This window comes from Mus musculus, chromosome 7 (genome assembly GCF_000001635.26).
Source record: "Mus musculus strain C57BL/6J chromosome 7, GRCm38.p6 C57BL/6J".
NCBI classification, from domain to species: domain Eukaryota; kingdom Metazoa; phylum Chordata; class Mammalia; order Rodentia; family Muridae; genus Mus; species Mus musculus.
Window position 1 is genome coordinate 133,976,093 of NC_000073.6, and position 17,923 is coordinate 133,994,015.

The following is a 17,923-nucleotide window of genomic DNA, read 5'->3' on the forward strand; positions in this document are numbered from 1 at the left end:
GGATGCTATTAGCCAGTCATTTAAGAACATAGTTTGCAGCAGTAGAAGATGCTGATGAACAGAGAGGCAAAGGGAGGTGCAGAGAGACAAGATACAAAGGAGCAGGCAGAGACCAGGAAGAAACAGTATCTTTTAAAAGGCCTGGGAGATGATCTGGGAGGGTTAACATTGGCAAGAGTGGGGCAGCTAGCTGAATACGGAAACTGTGTATCAAGGTGCAGAACCCGGAGCTCAGCAGAAGAGATATAGATCCAAACAAGATGGCCTCTGAGGCAGGTTATAACATTTTAATCAAGCTTCCTCAGCAAGCGTTTGCACTCTTCTGTAAATTACTGGGAGGATCCCAAAGGCAGTTTTAGGGGAAATAAAACAATTCGTGGAGGGTGGTCTCAAAACACTCAAACATCGAAAACAAAAGAGCAAAGCTTTCTGTTTCTGCAATAACGCAGTTAAAGGAAGTGGGGGTTGCAGCTTGTCTCTGGTCCTTCCCAACCGAAATTGCTGGTTTATGACTTAAGTCTCATACAGGGCTTAAGCTGAAAACTCAGTGTTACAACCACTTGTCCAGACAAAAGCAAAAGGGATGAAGGCATGCTTTGAATCAGGTTTCCAGTCACATAATCCGGAGGGAAACATCTTTCATAAAACAAATCTCCAGCAGTCCAGAATCTTCCAAACAGATTTTTACAAGAAAAATGTTTGTATTATAGTGGTGTTCCTGCTTGCTGCCCAGCTGTGCTGATTCATGAATTTAGGTGTCCCTGAAGAAATCTGGAAACCTCATGGAGGAAGGAAAAGAAAGTACCATGAAAGGGATAATTTCTCACGCTTTTACGGTGCTGCAAGGAGAAACTGTCAGGCTAGGTAACTGTATGCACAGGCAGGCTCCACTGTGCTAGCTACAAACTCAGAAAGGCAAAAGTTAGCCCCCCTGTGTGTTCAAAATGAGACACTTCTGGAAATAAAGAGTCTTGTGCTTTTTCTCTTTCACTAAGAAGTGGCCAAAGGAATAGGACTTTCCCCAACCTTTTTCTCCTCACCTCTGTGGTGTATGCTTGTATATGTGTTTGTATCATGCTCCTGTAGGTGTGTGTTTCTCTCTCTCTGTGTGTGTGTGTGTGAGTGAGAGAGAGAGAGAGAGAGAGAGAGAGAGAGAGAGAAAATGAGCGACTGTATGTACGTACTCATGGAGACCAGAGGTTGATGGCATGTGTCTTCCTCTAACCTGTTCCACCTTGATTTTTTTTTTTTTTTTTGAGACTTGGTCTCTCAGTGAACTGGGAGTTTATCATTTTAGTTAGGTTGGCTCGCTAGCGAGTCCCTGGGATCCGGCTGCCTCTCGCTCCTCTGCGGGTGCTGGGGTGACAGGTGCATTCTACTGCACCTAGCTCTGTACCCGGGTGCTGGGATCTGACCCCAGAGTAGAGTGCAGCTTACTGCCTGTGCCATCTTTCCAGCTCCCAGGAGTCAATTTCTTCCTCTCCTGCCTCTCCCTCTCTGCTAATATACCCTGTTCCACCATAAACAAATTCAGTCAATCATGCAGACAAAAACACGGCTGTGGACATGGAGAAATAAATTAATCTCTCGTGACAAAATCTTCAAGAGAGCTCTGCTTGCTTAGGCGTTTACGCTTCTCAGACTGCAGAGGGGGGGGGGAATCTCTGGGCAGAGGACATTTCCAACTGGCCTTGGATCATCCTTTAGAAAACATACAATCCCAGATAATGAAAACAAACACGTGAACACAATTTTCCTGTCTCTGCAGTTTTCAGAGAAATCCACATTTTCTCATGAATTTAGAGAATTGCAAGCTCAGAGAGAAGTTTAACCACATCGAAATGAAAAGCCACAGGGGAGTGGCCAACTCCCTGCTGAAAGCAAGGCTTAAATTACCTCCATGGGATACCTACCTATCTAGGCTGTCCAGTTTAAAAAAAAAAAAAAAAACCTCAAATTTGTGATATGAGCAGCAACATTAGCAAGCACTTGGGTGAGTGAATTTTCACTTTTGCAGATTGTGAACAAAATCGTGTTCCCAAAACAGGGTCTCTGAGACTGGTCCAACAGTTTCAGCTCCAAGGTAGGGATAGAGTTGGGAACAAGGTACCCAAGAGGGAACTAGTTCGTGGATTTCTGAAAGTCAACCCAGCCAAGTTCCCAGAGGCTGACTATCCTCTGAAGCGCTTGCTGCAATCTCTGGTATAGAGCACTTCACTCCAGCTGGGAGAGCTAGGGGAGACCAGGGCACCAAGGGGTTTTCACAGAATCCTGTCTTCTTATGGCCAGACCCTTGGCAGGACATTCACTCATCCTACAATGTCTTCTGGGAGCTTGCTGTGTGCCCTGTGATGGGTTAGGTACTAGAGATGTAGGGATGGAGAAGACCAAGGCCACTTAGCAACCCCCTTCTCTGCTATTGGGGTGTACGGTGTGATTTTCTTATTAGCAGACTTAGCCTTTGTCTCTCTCACAAAGCTTATGGAGGTGGCTGATAAAATCCTTTTCCATTCTTTCTGTTTGCTTTGAGACATGGTCTCATGAAACCCAGCCTGGCCTCTAACTTGCTATGGAGCGGAGGGTGTCCTTGAACTTCTGATCTTCCCGCCTCCACCTCTAGAGTGCTAGGTTCACAGGCAAGCACTACCATATTCAGTTTATGAAATGCTAGGGATAGAACTTGAGACCTTAGGCAGAGGTCTCAAGTGAACCTCAAGCTCTCCGTTCTTGGCCCATGGGGAGGGAAGGAGTCCAGGCAGGTAAGCTGCATACCAAGAAACATTAGGGTGGACTTAAAAATCTCCAGAGAGAAAATGATGACACTCTTGTCTTCCAGAGGCAAACGGGGCTCTCACTACAATAGAATAGAGCACTGTAAAAGTGACAAACAGCCCAGCTTTACGTGCTAGCCGTCATGAACATCTACATCAAGATGAATTCGTGATGCTCGGTGAAGAAAAAAAATGCAAACATCTGCAGAGAAGTTGAGATAGTTAACATTTAGGGGGGAGTCAGGAAAACGCTGGAGAGCAGCAATTGTGCTTGGCACACGGCATAAACAAGATGAATTAGCTGCAGCTACATTGATTTTTGTTGTTTCTTAAGTATAGAATAAAGGCAGCACAGGGAGGCAAGTGATGGGCATGAAACTCGAATCTGTGTTCACCTCAGAGCTCTCCAAAACGACCTGCAACTTCCAAGTATTCTGCTTATGGGGAAATCATTTTTTGTACGACCTATATTATATACCCCCCAGTTTAGGGTGATTTCTTTCCCTTGTTTAAGGCCATCACAAGAAATTTTGGAGCAACACTGGGAGTTGAGGTGAACAGCACCGGCATCTTTGCCTTCCCTTTTTCTTTCAAAGGTTCATTTAAACTCCCATATTAGCAACACAGTGTCATTAGGCAGGGATCTTTCCTTCTTTCCAGTTCATCATGACTGGAAATGACGGTGCCAATCATGGTTCTAGAGAGCTGTGCATGCTCAGAGAATTAAAACACGGTCAGCCAGGACAGACCAAGTTTGTACTTCTAAATGAAACAGGAACACATTCGAGCGTCATTTAAACTGTTAAGTTATAAATCATGGCAATGTGGGGAACAGACATTCAACCAGGTACTCAAAGCCAAGAGCCTGAAAACAAAATGCAAATGGTCTACTTGTTTATGATGGGTGAAGCTTGGCTCGGTCACATCCTAGCTGGGGTCTGGACTCGAAAGCAGGCATGTTTGAAGAGTGAAATAAACATGAGAGGGACTGTAGAGGCTGTCCCTGATTCTTGCTCTTAAGGTCTGTCACTCAAGAGGGGTGGGGCAGTGGGGAAATGGTAGAGAGATCTTACTGGAGCTGAACTGCTGCTGCTGCTAGAAACATCTTCCTGCCTCTGTGTGTGTGTGTGTGTGGGTGTGTGTGTGTGTGTGTGTGGGTGCATGTTCATGTGTGTGTATGTGTGTGTGCATGTGTGTGTGTGGGGGGGGCATACATGCGTGGGGGTGTGCATATGTGTATGTGTGTGTATGTGTGTATGTGTATGTGTAGACCAGAAGGCAGTTTCAGGTATTCTTCCTGAGGACACCATTCATAGGTTATTGCTTCTGTTGTTATTGTTTGTTTGCTTGATTAGTTTTGTTTTGTTTTGTTTTGTTTTGTTTTGTTTTTTTGAGACAGAATTTTTCACTGACCTTGCCAAACAGTCTAGGCTGGTTGTCCAGGGAGCCCCAGAGATCCTCCTGTCTCCACCTTCCCTGAGATTGTACTACAAAATAGCATCAGCATGCCTAGCTTTAAAAAACTTTTTTTAAGTTATTAATATAGGTTCTGGAGTCAAACTCAGGTCTACATACATGTGCTTTACTGACAGAGTGGTTTCTCTAGCCTTATTTTGTTATTTTGAAACAGGATCCCAGGAACTGGCTGTGTAACAAGAACACCCATGAATTCTTTATCCCCTACCTCCACAATGCTAAGATCACGAGTGTACCATCACCACTGGCATTCCTGGGTAGTTTTAAAATCCTGGAGTTTAGATAGGCTGCCCCCACCCCTATCCCTGAAACATCAATGCTGAGGTGAGACCCAGAACTTAAGTGGAGAAAGCTTCCTCTGTGGGGAGGAGGACAAATAAAAGATATCCTGAGCACTGTACATGCGCAGTCTTGGGAACCATCAGAGGGGAGGCAGTTTTGAGTCTCATGACAGAAAATCTGGATGGACGGGAAAAAGTCCAGGACTCGGCAGTTAAGCGGTTTAGGGGAACAGGCATTCTGTGCAGGTATAAAGAGAACACCAGGAGAGAGGCAAAAGCACCGAACAAAGCCCTGGAGGGAAGGACAAACACTGGCAACATGGCCCAGGGGTAAATAAGACTTTGGTAAAATCACTGGAGAAGACTCAGTGGCTCTCTGCACACGTAGGTGGATAAAGCTTGCTCATCTTCTGGACCCACTTGTGAGATCCCGCACTGTGGGCTAAGGGAACCTCAATGTGGAGAGTTCCATGCTTGCTGTGTTGACCACCAGGGTGCCCTACACTGGCTTCTCACTGCCATCTATCCCCTTGATGATTTTGACAGCCTCTGACCCCGAGGATGGGACTTTACTTGTCACAAGTTAACAGATCTGATGCTTACGCTTGCTTCGAAGGTGCAGGAATTTGAGTTTGTACACATATTCTCCCCAGGATATCCCCTACCTCCTGAGGAATGGATGTCATTCCACGCACACAACATCCGGCAGCGAGGTTGCTCCAGAACTCTTAACACTGTTGCAGCTCTCGGCTCAAGAAACATGAACGTGGAGTCCCCTCTTACCCTTCTTGCCCGCATTTGAGAGGTTCCAGGGGAGACATCTTCCATGGTGAGGTTGGACTTGTTATGCTGTGACCCACACAGCCCTTGGATGTTCGTCATGCTCTCAGCTGGGACGAGTTTGTAGCTGTCAGTGGTGTTTTTCATTGGCTCTAAGCTGTACGTTTTATTTTCAAACATGATAAGTCCCCTGTTAAAAAGGTAATACAAATATTAATTTTTAAGGACAGTACCTCATTTATGGTGAAGATAGATTATTTTTAAGTATTGACTTTTTTTTATTAGGTATTTATTTCATTTACATTTCCAATGCTATTGCAAAAGTCCCCCACATCCTCCCTCACCCACTCCCACTTCTTAGCCCTGGCGTTCCCCTGTACTGAGGCATATACAGTTTGCACGACCAATGGGCCTCTCTTTCCACTGATGGCCAACTAGGCCATCTTCTGATACATATGCAGCTAGAGACATGAGCTCCAGGGGGTACTGGTTAGTTCATATTGTTGTTCCACCTATAGGGTTGCAGATCCCCCCTGCTCCTTGGGTACTTTCTCTAGATCCTCCATTGGGGGCCCTGTGATCCATCTAATAGCTGACTGTGAGCATTTACTTCTGTGTTTGCTAGGCCCCAACATAGTCTCACAAGAGACAGCTATATTAGGGTCCTTTCAGCAAAATCTTGCTGGTGTATGCAATGGTGTCTGCGTTTGGAGGCTGATTATGGGATGGATCCCCGGGTATGGCAGTCTCTAGATGGTCCATCCTTTCGTCTCAGCTCCAAACTTTGTCTCTGTAATTCCTTCCATGGGTGTTTTGTTCCCGATTCTAAGAAGGGGCAGAGTATCCACACTTTAGTCTTCGTTCTTCTTGAGTTTCATGTGTTTCGCAAATTGTATCTTATATCTTGGATATTCTAAGTTTCTGGGATAATATCCACTTATCAGTGAGTACATATCATGTGAGTTCTCCCTGAGATTCCATCTCACACCAGTCAGAATGGCTAAGATAAAAAATTCAGGTGACAGCAGATGCTGGCGAGGATGTGGAGAAAGAGGAACACTCCTCCATTGTTGGTGGGATTGCAAGCTTGTACAACCACTCTGGAAATCAGTCTGGCGGTTCCTCAGAAAATTGGACATAGTAATACCAGAAGATCCCGCAATACCTCTCCTGGGCATATATCCAGAAGATGTCCCAACCAGTAAGAAGGACACATGCTCCACTATGTTCATAGCAGCCTTATTTATAATAGCCAGAAGCTGGAAAGAACCCAGATGCCCCTCAACAGAGGAATGGATACAGAAAATGTGGTACATTTACACAATGGAGTACTACTCAGCTATTAAAAAGAATGAATTTGTGAAATTCCTAGGCAAATGGATGGACCTGGAGGGCATCATCCTGAGTGCGGTAACACAATCACAAAAGAATTGACTTTTACTTATTTCTGTGTTGGTGTGTGTGTATTCGTGCGTGTGTGTGTGTGTGTGTGTGTGTGTGTACATGCACACCACATGTGCAGAGGGGCCTAAGGAGGCCAGAAGACAATGTTGGTTCCCAGAGCTGTAGTTAAGGATGTTTGTGAGACACCCGGGATGGGTGCTGGGAATCGAGTTTTGGTCCCCTTGAGGGCCATCAGTCACTGAAACATTGCTCTAGCGCCCACGATACAGTTCCTTTTTTTTTTCTTTTCTTTTTTCTATTGGATATTTTCTTCATTTACATTTCAAATACTACCCCAAAAGTCGCCTATACCCTCCACCTCCCGCCCTGCTCCCCTACTCACTCACTCCCACTTCTTGGCCCTGGCTTTCCCCTGTACTGGGGCATATAAAGTTTGCTAGACCAAGGGTCCTCTCTTCCCAATGATGGCCAATTAGGCCATCTTCTGCTACATATGCATCTAGAGACACGAGCTCTGGGGGTCCTGGTTAGTTCATATTGTTCTTAATGAAAGAGAAAATAAAAGGGGAAATCCTGACTTATTTGTAGTTCAAGCTTTAGGAAGAAAAGACATTTATATGGTTGGTGATTGTGTCATTCACTTTCGAAATTGTTTGAAAACCAAGTTTGGGGATTTCGCTTGTTCCAAATTTTTTTTTTTTTATAGTAAAGTGCAGACTTCATTGTGCCTCTCTGCCTTGTGGTTTTTGTTTTTGTAACTCTCAAAGATATATTACTGTGGAAGAGAGTCTGGCAGAAAGATCCAGTGTGACACTAAGTGCCTCTGAATTAGCAGACACAGCTCAGAAGGGAAACCTTCCCTTTTTCTCTAAAAATACAATTTCTGCTCTGAAATAATTTTTCCTGGTCAAACCTGTTCTCTAAATCGTGGAAGAGATTCGGATATAAAAATAGGGGAGGATTTATAGTGCTTTTTAAAAAACCTTTTCTTATTTAATCTTTGGGAGATGAATATGTCAAAGGACATATCTTAGAACCTGCTGTGGACTGAACGTGAAATGCCCCTCCCCCACAGCTCACATGTTGTGACCTGTGCTTCCCAGCTTGCGGTGCTGTTTGGGAAGGTTGTAGAACCTTTAGGAGGCAGAACCTCGCTGGGAGAAGTGGGTCAGGTGGGTGGGACTTGAGGTTTTATAGCCCAGCCCTACTTTCTGTCCATCTGTCCTTCCTGACTGGTGGCATATGGCCAGAGGCCTTCAGCTCCTGCTGCCATGCTCTTCCACCATGCTGACTGTATCCCTTGCATGCTAAGTCAATGCAAACCTTAGGCTTCCCTTAAATTACCTCATTAGGGATTTTCCCATACTACCAAGAATACTTAGCACAGCACCCCAAACATTTAAGCCAATCCTTGGGTGTATGTGTGGTGGTAGCCTTAAGTCTTTTGGGGAGCCCATTTTCATCTTCTTGTATATATGTGCGTGTACTCATATGGAGGCCAAAGGTCAAGTTTATGAATCTTCTTTGATCATTTTATCCCTTATTCTTTGAGGCAGCGTCTCTCAATCAAACTCAGGGATCACCTATGGCCAGTCGTACTAGGTCTGGGGATCATATGCGTATACCTTCCATGGCTGAAATTATAGCTGCTATGTCCATTAGGCACTTGTCTTCTGGGGATCTGAACTGCGGTCTTGTTTGCACATCAAATGGGAAACCCTTTATAGACTTGAGGATCATTGTGGAAGCTGTCCTGTCCTGTAGCTAGGCAAAGGGATTCTGGCACCCTGTAGCTCCAAGTTCAAGCTCTAGCTTTGACACTTCCTAGCTATGTTTAGGCTCCTGTGTATCCTAAACTTGCTTTCTTCACAGGCACTGTTGGATATCAGTAACTTCTGGGCACAATTGCTACACCACTCAGTGAGACCTTTCAGCCTTACAGGTGACCAAGTTACTGTTTAGATGGTGGCATCTCTCTTCCTTGGATAAAGACAGATCCCCATATCAGGCTGCTGTTCACAGGTTATTCCAAAGACTGATAATTGTAGTCAGATCTCATACTTTGTGAATGTATGTATCCTACCCACAGGAATGCTGGCCATCTGGTGCTCCCTGATATTAAACACAGCACTCAAAGATAAACACCCTTCTGGGAATGATAATGACCAAAACAGAACCCTGTGACCCAATAGTTAGGCTTGGAAATAAAAGTGTAGAGAGTTTTAAAATACATGGACAAGGGAATTCTGGGTAAGCCAGTGGCTTAGAAGTCACATCCGAGCAAGTGGTTGATTATGGTTAGGGACACAAAGAAAACAGGGCTATCTCCTAACTCCCTCATCAGCCCCAGGATCCACTTGATCAATGCGACAGCTAACTTTCTCTACCACCAGACCAACAAACTCCCTATACGTTGAACCTGGACTCGCTGCTGCCACAGATGCAGGATCCAGCCAGCTCCAACAGTCCTCAGCAACCTGGGCTAAACGGCGTCATCCAGAAAATCTCCAAAAGCTGTGCTAATGGAGATGTTCACTGACCACTCCCCAGAAGACTGCCACCCAGACCCCATTAATGTCCCAGTGAGAACAGTGAAACTGAGGGAGCCATGTACAGATTCTAGGCAATGCTTTGGGCACTGTGCAGCCACCCCCACTGAGGCCCTGTGAATTGAAGCATGGCAGCCGCATGGAGGCTGCCTCAGCTATCCCCGGGGCTCACAGCACAGAGCCAAGTAGCTCATTAAGAAAACTCCATGGAGAGCTGGCGCTAGGAACTCCTGGGAGGAGAACAGGACTGCTGAAAATCAACAAGGAGGAGAGCTTAGAGCAGAGCCAGGAAGGCAAGGCAGTGATCTGCCCAGGGAGACAAAAACCAATATCCAGACCACTGATTGCAGTCTCTTAAATCTCTGCTGAGCTCTCAGCCCCACTCCCTGCAGTTATTCCTCATCTATATAAAACTCCAGGCAGTGCAGCAGAGCAGCACATACTCCATGCTTATGCTGTTCACTCTATTCTTTTCTATTTCCCCATTCCTTTTCCTATTGCGTCACCTAAAGCCCAAAGGCTGACCTGGTACATGACATCATAGTTCATATCTTTATCCCACTCTGTCAGCTACCATTAACTCTCCATTCCCTTCCCCTCCTTGCCTCTATTATTCTTGCTCTTCCTCTATGTCTGTGTTCTCTATGGATTCATATTCTTATGTTTTCTCTGGTTTTAAGAATGTACTATGGCAGAGGAAGCCTTTTTTCCAGTCTTGTCTATGCAGTGTTCTGTGTCCTTCAGGGTTGGCTCCTCTTTGCTTAGATTTGGGGATTTTCTTCTGTGGTTATTTTCTTCTGTGAAATAGTTTCATCTTTCACATGAAATTCTTTTGGTGTCTGTAATTTGTAAATTTTGCTTGTTTGAGGTGCTCCCTTTTCTCTAGTTCCCATCTAACAACAACTCACGAACCCCCACTATTTAGCAACATAATCAGGAACCCCCACTATGACTTCTTGCCTCCATTTCTTTTCCTCCCACTCATACCCACACTAACATATCAGTATAGACGACACCATCTGGGTTCCTTTCCTCACTAGAACAATCGTTATTTAACAAGTGTCTGTTTTGTAGCCACCTGCTACTCACTCTACTGTGGGAATCTGTTAACTGCTAGAGAGTGCCTATTCCTGCAGTCAGTGTTAACCCATAGGGATGGGCTAATGATCAATCCTGGGGCCTGCACCAGTTTGATGGATGGAAAGCTCACCCATTAGGACTCTGCCACAACCGTGTCTCTTCTGAACTGTAAATCCCTCCACCAGAAGAAGAGATGTGGCCCGAATTAAAAGACGAAGAAAATCTTAGCCAACCATCTCACATCACATGGGCAGACTCAAGTACAAAAACCAAAGTAATCTAAAAACTCAGGACTCCATGTCTCCTCCCATGCCAATCCATGTACAATCCTGGCTCCCGCCGAGAAGGACTTAGACAAAACTCTAGTCACAAAAGTCAAAGGAATGATTGCAAATACGTTCAAACAGCTTGAGGAGGATGCAAATATTTTCCCAGAGAGCACAAACAAGCAAGGCTAAGTGAGGAAGTCAATTCATGATCTGGAAATAGAAAGTGAAGTAATACTCAAGTAAAGAAATCCTGAAGAAATTAGGATGGAGATGATAAACACAAGAGATAAAACGAACAGTTGAGTATAAAGCCTTCCCAACAGAACATGTCACAGTGGAATAGCTGGGTTTGGAGACGAAATAGAACAAGTGGATCAGCCCATCAAGGCTAGTGATAGACTGTAAAATGTATGGGTGGAACATGCACAGACATGGGGACACAAACAGGTAAAGATGACGAATTATGGACACTGAAGTGGGAGAAGAATTTCACACAAAGGATTAGACTATTTCACAGAAGAAAACCCCCAGATCTAGGGAAAGAGAAGCTGATCCAGAAACAAGAGGGACACAGAGCTCTCAGTAGACAAGACTGGAAAAGAGGCTTTGTGTGTCACATTACATTTTAAAATCGGAACATACAGAACACAGGACATGCGCTGAAAGCTTCCAAAGAGAAGAATCATGCTACAAGGAAAGATGAGACCATTAGAACAATTATTGACTTTTCAATCAAAACTGTAAAAGCACAAGGGCTTGGGATAAGGCATCTCAAAATCTGAAGGCTCACAAGTGCCAGCCCAGCTTAATATAACCTGTAGAACCATCTATCATAACTGAAGGCAAAAGGAAACACTTTCCATGATTAAGGCAGGCTAAAGGAATTCATGCCCATCAAACTGCTCCTGCACAGAACACTGCGGTAAGTACTTGGGACTGAAGATAAAGACAAACACACTCAAGAGGCCAGCAGAGGAAAAAGAACCATGGGAAAGAAATTAAACAAAGGAGGACTGAGACATAATCAAACACCATACAGTCAACCAGAATGACACGGATACCCACACCTGTCAGTAGTGACCCTGTCTATGGATAATCGCAATCCACCCATCAAGAGTTAACACACTACAAGACAGGATTAGAGAACAGAATTCTGTTTTTTTCTCCCTCAAGAAATGTACTTCGTGGCCACAAATAAACATCACCTTGGAGTGAATGGATGGGAAAAAAAAGTTTCCCAAGCAAATGGGACCAAGAAGAAGCAGATGTTATTATCCTAATATCTGACAAAATAGACTTGAGGTCAGGACTTATCAGAAGAGATAAAGAGGGTCACTTCATATTGACCAAGAGAACCATCCAAGAAAAAAAAATACAATTTAAATGTATATGTACCAAATGCAGGCTCATCTCATTTCATAAAATAGATACTTCTACATCTTGAGTCACAAAGTAACTCCAACACATTAGTAGTGGGTGACTTCAATGTCTCACACTCATCCTTAGACACTCCATCTGGGCAAACATTAATAAAGTACTGGAATTAAATAACACCAGCTGTTTTCTTGAATTCTACCTTATGGGAGGGGTAATGGTTTGCTGATTTGGCTAGACTCAAGTCCCCCTTGCTATCGGCACTGACTCCAGTCATCTGGGGACTGAGAATGAAACATGGCACAACTCTCTAGTTGCTCGAGAGAAGCCAACTGCTGAAAGTTTTTCTACTCGGTGGAAAGTTCTAGAAACTTTTACTTGGTTATAAAAATGTTCTCATATCTCCTTTTATCTTTTAAGTCATCCAAAGGCCAGATGTTGAGAAACAGGGGCGAAGGCCTTCCCTATGCTCCACACAGCTGGCAGCCTACAATACAGCATAATTAAGTAATTGCTGTGGACTATCTTGGGTGTAATTAATCATTTAGCTGCAACGATCTCTGGAAAGAACAGTCCAAGATTCAAGCACTCACGGTTTCTGAGATGTGGAAATGTGATGTTCTCACAGCCCTCCCTGGCCCCAAGTTAGATAAGGGAGACAATTTGTTTTAAGTTGGATGTCATAAACATTTGGTTATAAATGTCAAGTTGGAAGAATCTCAGAGCAGACAATTTAAGTCTAGCAGATTTGGAACATAGGGTTCGACCCACTCCATACCGCAAGGAGGAAAGGCCTAAAGGAGCTATGTCATGGTTTGGGGAAGATGGAGACTGTAGGTACCTCCTTGAAATCTAGCCTCATTATATCCACTGCTTCGGTGATCTTCGTCAGCTGAAGCACCAGTCATCATCACCGTGTCTAAGGTATCCAGGTAATTCACAGAAGAGCTGGAGATCCAGCCTTGACCTGTGTATCTGAGGCTTGTGTTTTTTCCATGCACCTTTACGCACCTCTACCAGCCCTGCTTTGGGAGGAATAAGGCTCCCAAAATGGAGATAAGAGTATTAAAGTTGAAGGAGAAAAAGACAGACCAGAGAGATGAGTGGCCACCAGGAAAATCCATGGCCTTTCCTTAAGGTTCCAAGTCTGGGGCCAAGGATGTTGCTCAGTTGATGACCTGTTTGCCAGCATGCATAAGGCCCTGGGTTTGTTCCCTTCTTAGCATCACATTGGCTGAATATGGTAGTGACCAGCTGTAATCCTTGTCCTTGAGAGATGGAAGGTGAAGCTGCAGTTTAAGGGAATTCAAGATTATACACATAATTTGAAGCCAGCATTTGGCTACATGAGACCCTGTCAGAAACACACCAAGCCAAACTAAAATAAAGCCCCACAAAAATGAAAATATTTAAAGTACCGTTATATTTCCCTTGAATGGACACGAAGAAGAATATATCAAACTGGTAAGTTGTCTTTGTGGGGGTCTCTTTGGGAAAACACATCAGCTCTACATTGCCTCAAGGTTAGGGTTTTGTCCTAAAAATTCAGACTTTTGTCTCTGAAGCAAGGGCGCATTGGGCAGTAAAGCAGCTTAATGCTGTTGTTCTTATCATTTCATCATTAGTCCTAGGCAAGCAAGCAAGTGGCTTGTGGATCCCGACTACTGCAGTAAGACAACAATGAGGACCAGTGAGGAAACACAGACTATCCCTGCAAGCTCAGTGCCCTGCTGCTAGCAGGATTCTCCGAGGAAGGACTTTTGGTCTTTGTATCAGGCTGTCAATCATAAGATAGAAACACAGCTGGCATGAAATTTCATTTCGGTCCCTTTTTCTGGAGCAGCTCATGGGTAAAAGTAATATCCTGCCTCATGTATGCTTGATAAGCTGTGAGGGCAGCAATATTAGCTAATATTAGCAATATTAGCATAGGCTGATTTTCAGAACAAGCTCGCATGTGCATATCTGACTCACAAGCAAAACAAGCAAAACGATTCATCAGTACCACTGCTGCCGTGACCATGTGCCAAGGACTGAGTTAGGTACAAAGATGCCAGCCTGGGGCTCCTGTTTCAAATGGACTGGGCTAGTAGTGTGAGACGCATGACAAAGGTGCCAAGGATGAAACATTACAAAACATTTAAAAATAGTCATTTACAGGTTGAGTATCCTTAGTTGGAAAGACCCAATCTCAAATGCGGGCAGACGAGAAACACTGCTGGGCCCAGGCATTTAAAACTACATTTATTTAGTTTTAGTTTTATGTGTGTAGATATTTTGTCTGCACACAGTGCCCACAACACCAGAAGAGGTGTTCTAGAGTGTTCTAGACTGGAGAACTGGAGTTCTAGACTGTTGTTCACCACCACCACGTAGGTGCTGGGAACCAAACCTGGGTCCTCTGCCAGAATAACAAGCTCATTTAACCACTGAGCCCTCTCTCCAACCCCCTGCTCCTGAGACATTTTGAATATCATGTCTTCAAGCCATCCTACATCATCATCAACAACAGCAGGAGGATCTGTTACTGTGAATAGACTGTATGTGTGAAGAGACAGCCTGAGGCGTGACACCCTTTCAAGTAACAGTGTCATAGAGAGAGATTCTGGGTGTTACTAGGTTTAAACTGCACTGCTTCTCAACCTTTGGGTCACAGCCACAAAGGGGTCAAATAACCCTATCTCTGGGATCACCTAAGACAATAAGAAACATCATATTTTATATTATGATTCGTAAGAGTGGCAGAATTATAGTTATAAAGCAGAAAATGAAAATAATTTTATGGCTGGGGGTCATCACAACAGTAGGGACTGTATTAAAAGGTCACAGCATTAGGACCATTGAGAACCACTGGTTTAAAGTACTTCATTAGTTTTTAGAATATTGGCTTTTACAAATGTTGCCTCTACCCAATATCAAATCAGTTCATCATTTTTCCCTAAGACAATGGGACCCATTACTAGTTATTCTCTACCCTCCCCTGTCCACAAAACTCAGGCTCTTGAGTAGATTGTCCTTCCTAGTATATATAGAACTCCTGGAAAGCAGTTGGCACAGGCCTGTCTCACCAGTGATAAGAGGACACTCTGGGTTGAACTAAATTTAGCCTTAACTCTGTTAAGGGCTAAATTCTAGTCTCTTTGAACAGACCACTCCTAGAAAGTCTTTGAAGATGTAGTTAAAACTCATTCCTTACAATGACATTGTTCTGAGAGTAGGCCCTAACTCTGGGGACATGTCCTTACAAGAGACAATTGGTAACTTAAGGACAGCAGTGGAGAGGAAAGCAGAAACTGTGCAACGACACCTGTACAAGAAATGGGGTGACAGACATCAGCAGAGGTCCCTGGCATCGAAAGGAGAGGAGCAGAGGGGCCATTTGTTTTCTCAGCTGAAACAGACAATCAGATTTCTTTAGACATGTCAACTCAGATTGTCAAATTATCGACAATAATACTACACGCACACAGCAGTGACCCCTCGATGGTTGTGCTTGTCTCGATTCTAAATTGTAAATTATTATTTTGTTTATGGAGGTTATGATGGTTAGTATTCATTGCCAATGTGCCTGGATTTCAAATAGGCTAGGAGACACACCTCAGGGTATTTCTAGAGAGATTTAACTGGGGCGGGGGTACCCACCCTAAATGTGGGTGGCACCATTCCATAGGTGGGGATCCAGACTGAATATAAAGAATGAAAAGAAGAAGCCAGATGACTGCCAGCAGCTCTCTCTCCCCTCCCTTCTCCCCCTCCCCTCCCCTCCTCCTCCTCCTCCTCCTCCTCCTCCTCCTTTTTCTTCTCCTCTCTCTCTCTCTCTCTCTCTCTCTCTCTCTCTCTCTCTCTCTCTCTCTCTCTGCTTACTGATTACAGAAGCAGTGTGGGCAGCTGCCTCATGCTTTTGCCCTTATGGTTAGGGTTGTCCTTGCTTAACCTTATCCACCATGATGGACTTTAGTCTCAAACTGTGAGCCCAACCTAACCCTTGTGCCCTGAAGTTACTTTGATCATGTATTTTGTCACAGAAGCAAGAAAAGTAATTCATACAGTGGTCACCCTATAGTCCAGGGACCAACACAGAATAAGTCTCCTTTATAAAAGTACCATGAAGACTATTTTCAAATAGCATGGGGAAGGAAACCTCTAATATATAAAATATGGTGTCATACATGTCATATTATATACTTAAAATCAAGACAGAACTTGCAGGAGTGTAATAATATATTTATTTAATAGGCACAAATAAAGCTCCTGTGGTGATTTGAATATGCTTGGCCCAGGGAGTGGCACTATTGGGAGGTGTGGCCTTGTTGGAGTAGGTGTGTCACTATGGGCATGGGCTTTAAAACCCTCATCCTAACTGCCTGGAAGTCAGTCTTTCACTAGCAGCCTTCAAATGAAGTTATAGAACTCTCAGCTCCTCCTATACCATGCTTGCCTGAATACTGCCATGCTCCTGCCTTGATGATAATGGACTAAAACCTATGAACCTGTAAGACATCCTCAATTAAATGTTGCCTTATAAGAGTTGCCTTGGTCATGGTATCTGTTCACAGCAGTAAAATCTAACTAAGATAACTTATATCCCAATATTTTAATTTTATTATTTTTTTTTTGTAGTGCTGGGAATTAAACTTGGGGGTACATGGATGCTAGGCAAGAGAACTATCATGGAGCTACCCTTCCATCCCTTGATATTTTATTTAGTTGAATTTCAAAAAATCATCTTGTACTGCCTCTCACAATGGGAAGTTCCAGACTATGGCCAAGGGCTACACAGAATGTGTCAGGGATTTTCCCCACACTGAAGGCTCTTCCTGCAGGGCAGGAAGAACCAGAGAAAAGAATGGCCACACAGGATATGGACAGGTATTTACAGAGGACCAAATGGTGCCAGAAGAGCTGAGGTGAGTGAGCATATGCCATCCACATGGCTCAAGGTAGAACTGCACTAGATGGAGGCTTCATGGAGAGGTGTCCCTTTGATTTGGCCTTGGCGGGAGAGTAGACTTTGCAAAAGCCAACTGAGCCAAGGCAGGGGGCAAGCAGGGATGACAACAAGAAACATGCATGGGACATGCTCGGGACACAGCTAGAAAACAGCATGGCGGAACAGGGCAGCTCCCTCAGGGAAGAGGGCATGGAACTAAAGAAGAAGGCTGGTCCAGGGCTGGGGAGTCTTCAGCGAGTAAAATGCATGCCACACAAACATGCCGACCTGAGGTCAGATGCCCAGCACTGTGAGGAGAAGCTGAATGTGGCACTGGGCATCTATACCCCGAGCACTGGGGAGGGAGAGGCAGGCCTGACTGAAAGCTGATCTAGCTGAACTGGTGAGCTCCAGGCTCAGAAAGAGATCTTGTTTCAAAAAATATGATAGAGATCAACAGAAGACACTCAGGGCTCACCTCTGACCTCCACATGTGCACATATGAGGGTGAGTTCATCTACCCACTACACACATACAAACATACACAAAAATACACACAGACAGATACACAAACATGCATACATGTACACACACACATGCACACACATATGTGCACATGTGGTTTCTAGGTCTAAACTACAAGAGGAACAGCTATAAATCTATGAATTTAACAGAATTGGATGCACTTTGTCCATCATTATGGGCAGCCAATGAAGAGGCACTTGTATAAGCCAATATTCTGTGTGGATTGAGAATACCCAGATATTTCCATGCCCCTGGGTTTCCAAAACATACCATACTTAGCACAAAATCTACCCCTATTTTCTATCTTAATGTCTATCATGCTGGGACTACTACAGATAAATACAGTTCTTTATTTCCAGCCCTGATCGATTCTTCTGTCAGGGAGCTGTAGATTGCATACAGAGTTCTGCTTCTCTCATGGAAAGATAAAGTTGACAGCATGGGTCTGTGATTTCTCTGTTGAGTGCTCTGTGTTAGAGTGGCA

General features: G+C 44.2%; 1 protein-coding gene across 1 annotated transcript in view; it reads right to left on the minus strand.

Moving 5' to 3' along the window:
- Window positions 1–17,923, minus strand: part of Adam12 (a disintegrin and metallopeptidase domain 12 (meltrin alpha)) — a 341,899-nt gene that overhangs the window by 92,894 nt on the left and 231,082 nt on the right. The window contains exon 6 of the mRNA NM_007400.2: window positions 5,312–5,498. Coding sequence (NP_031426.2) covers window positions 5,312–5,498 — 187 coding nt within the window. The remainder of the gene's footprint in view (window positions 1–5,311; window positions 5,499–17,923) is intronic.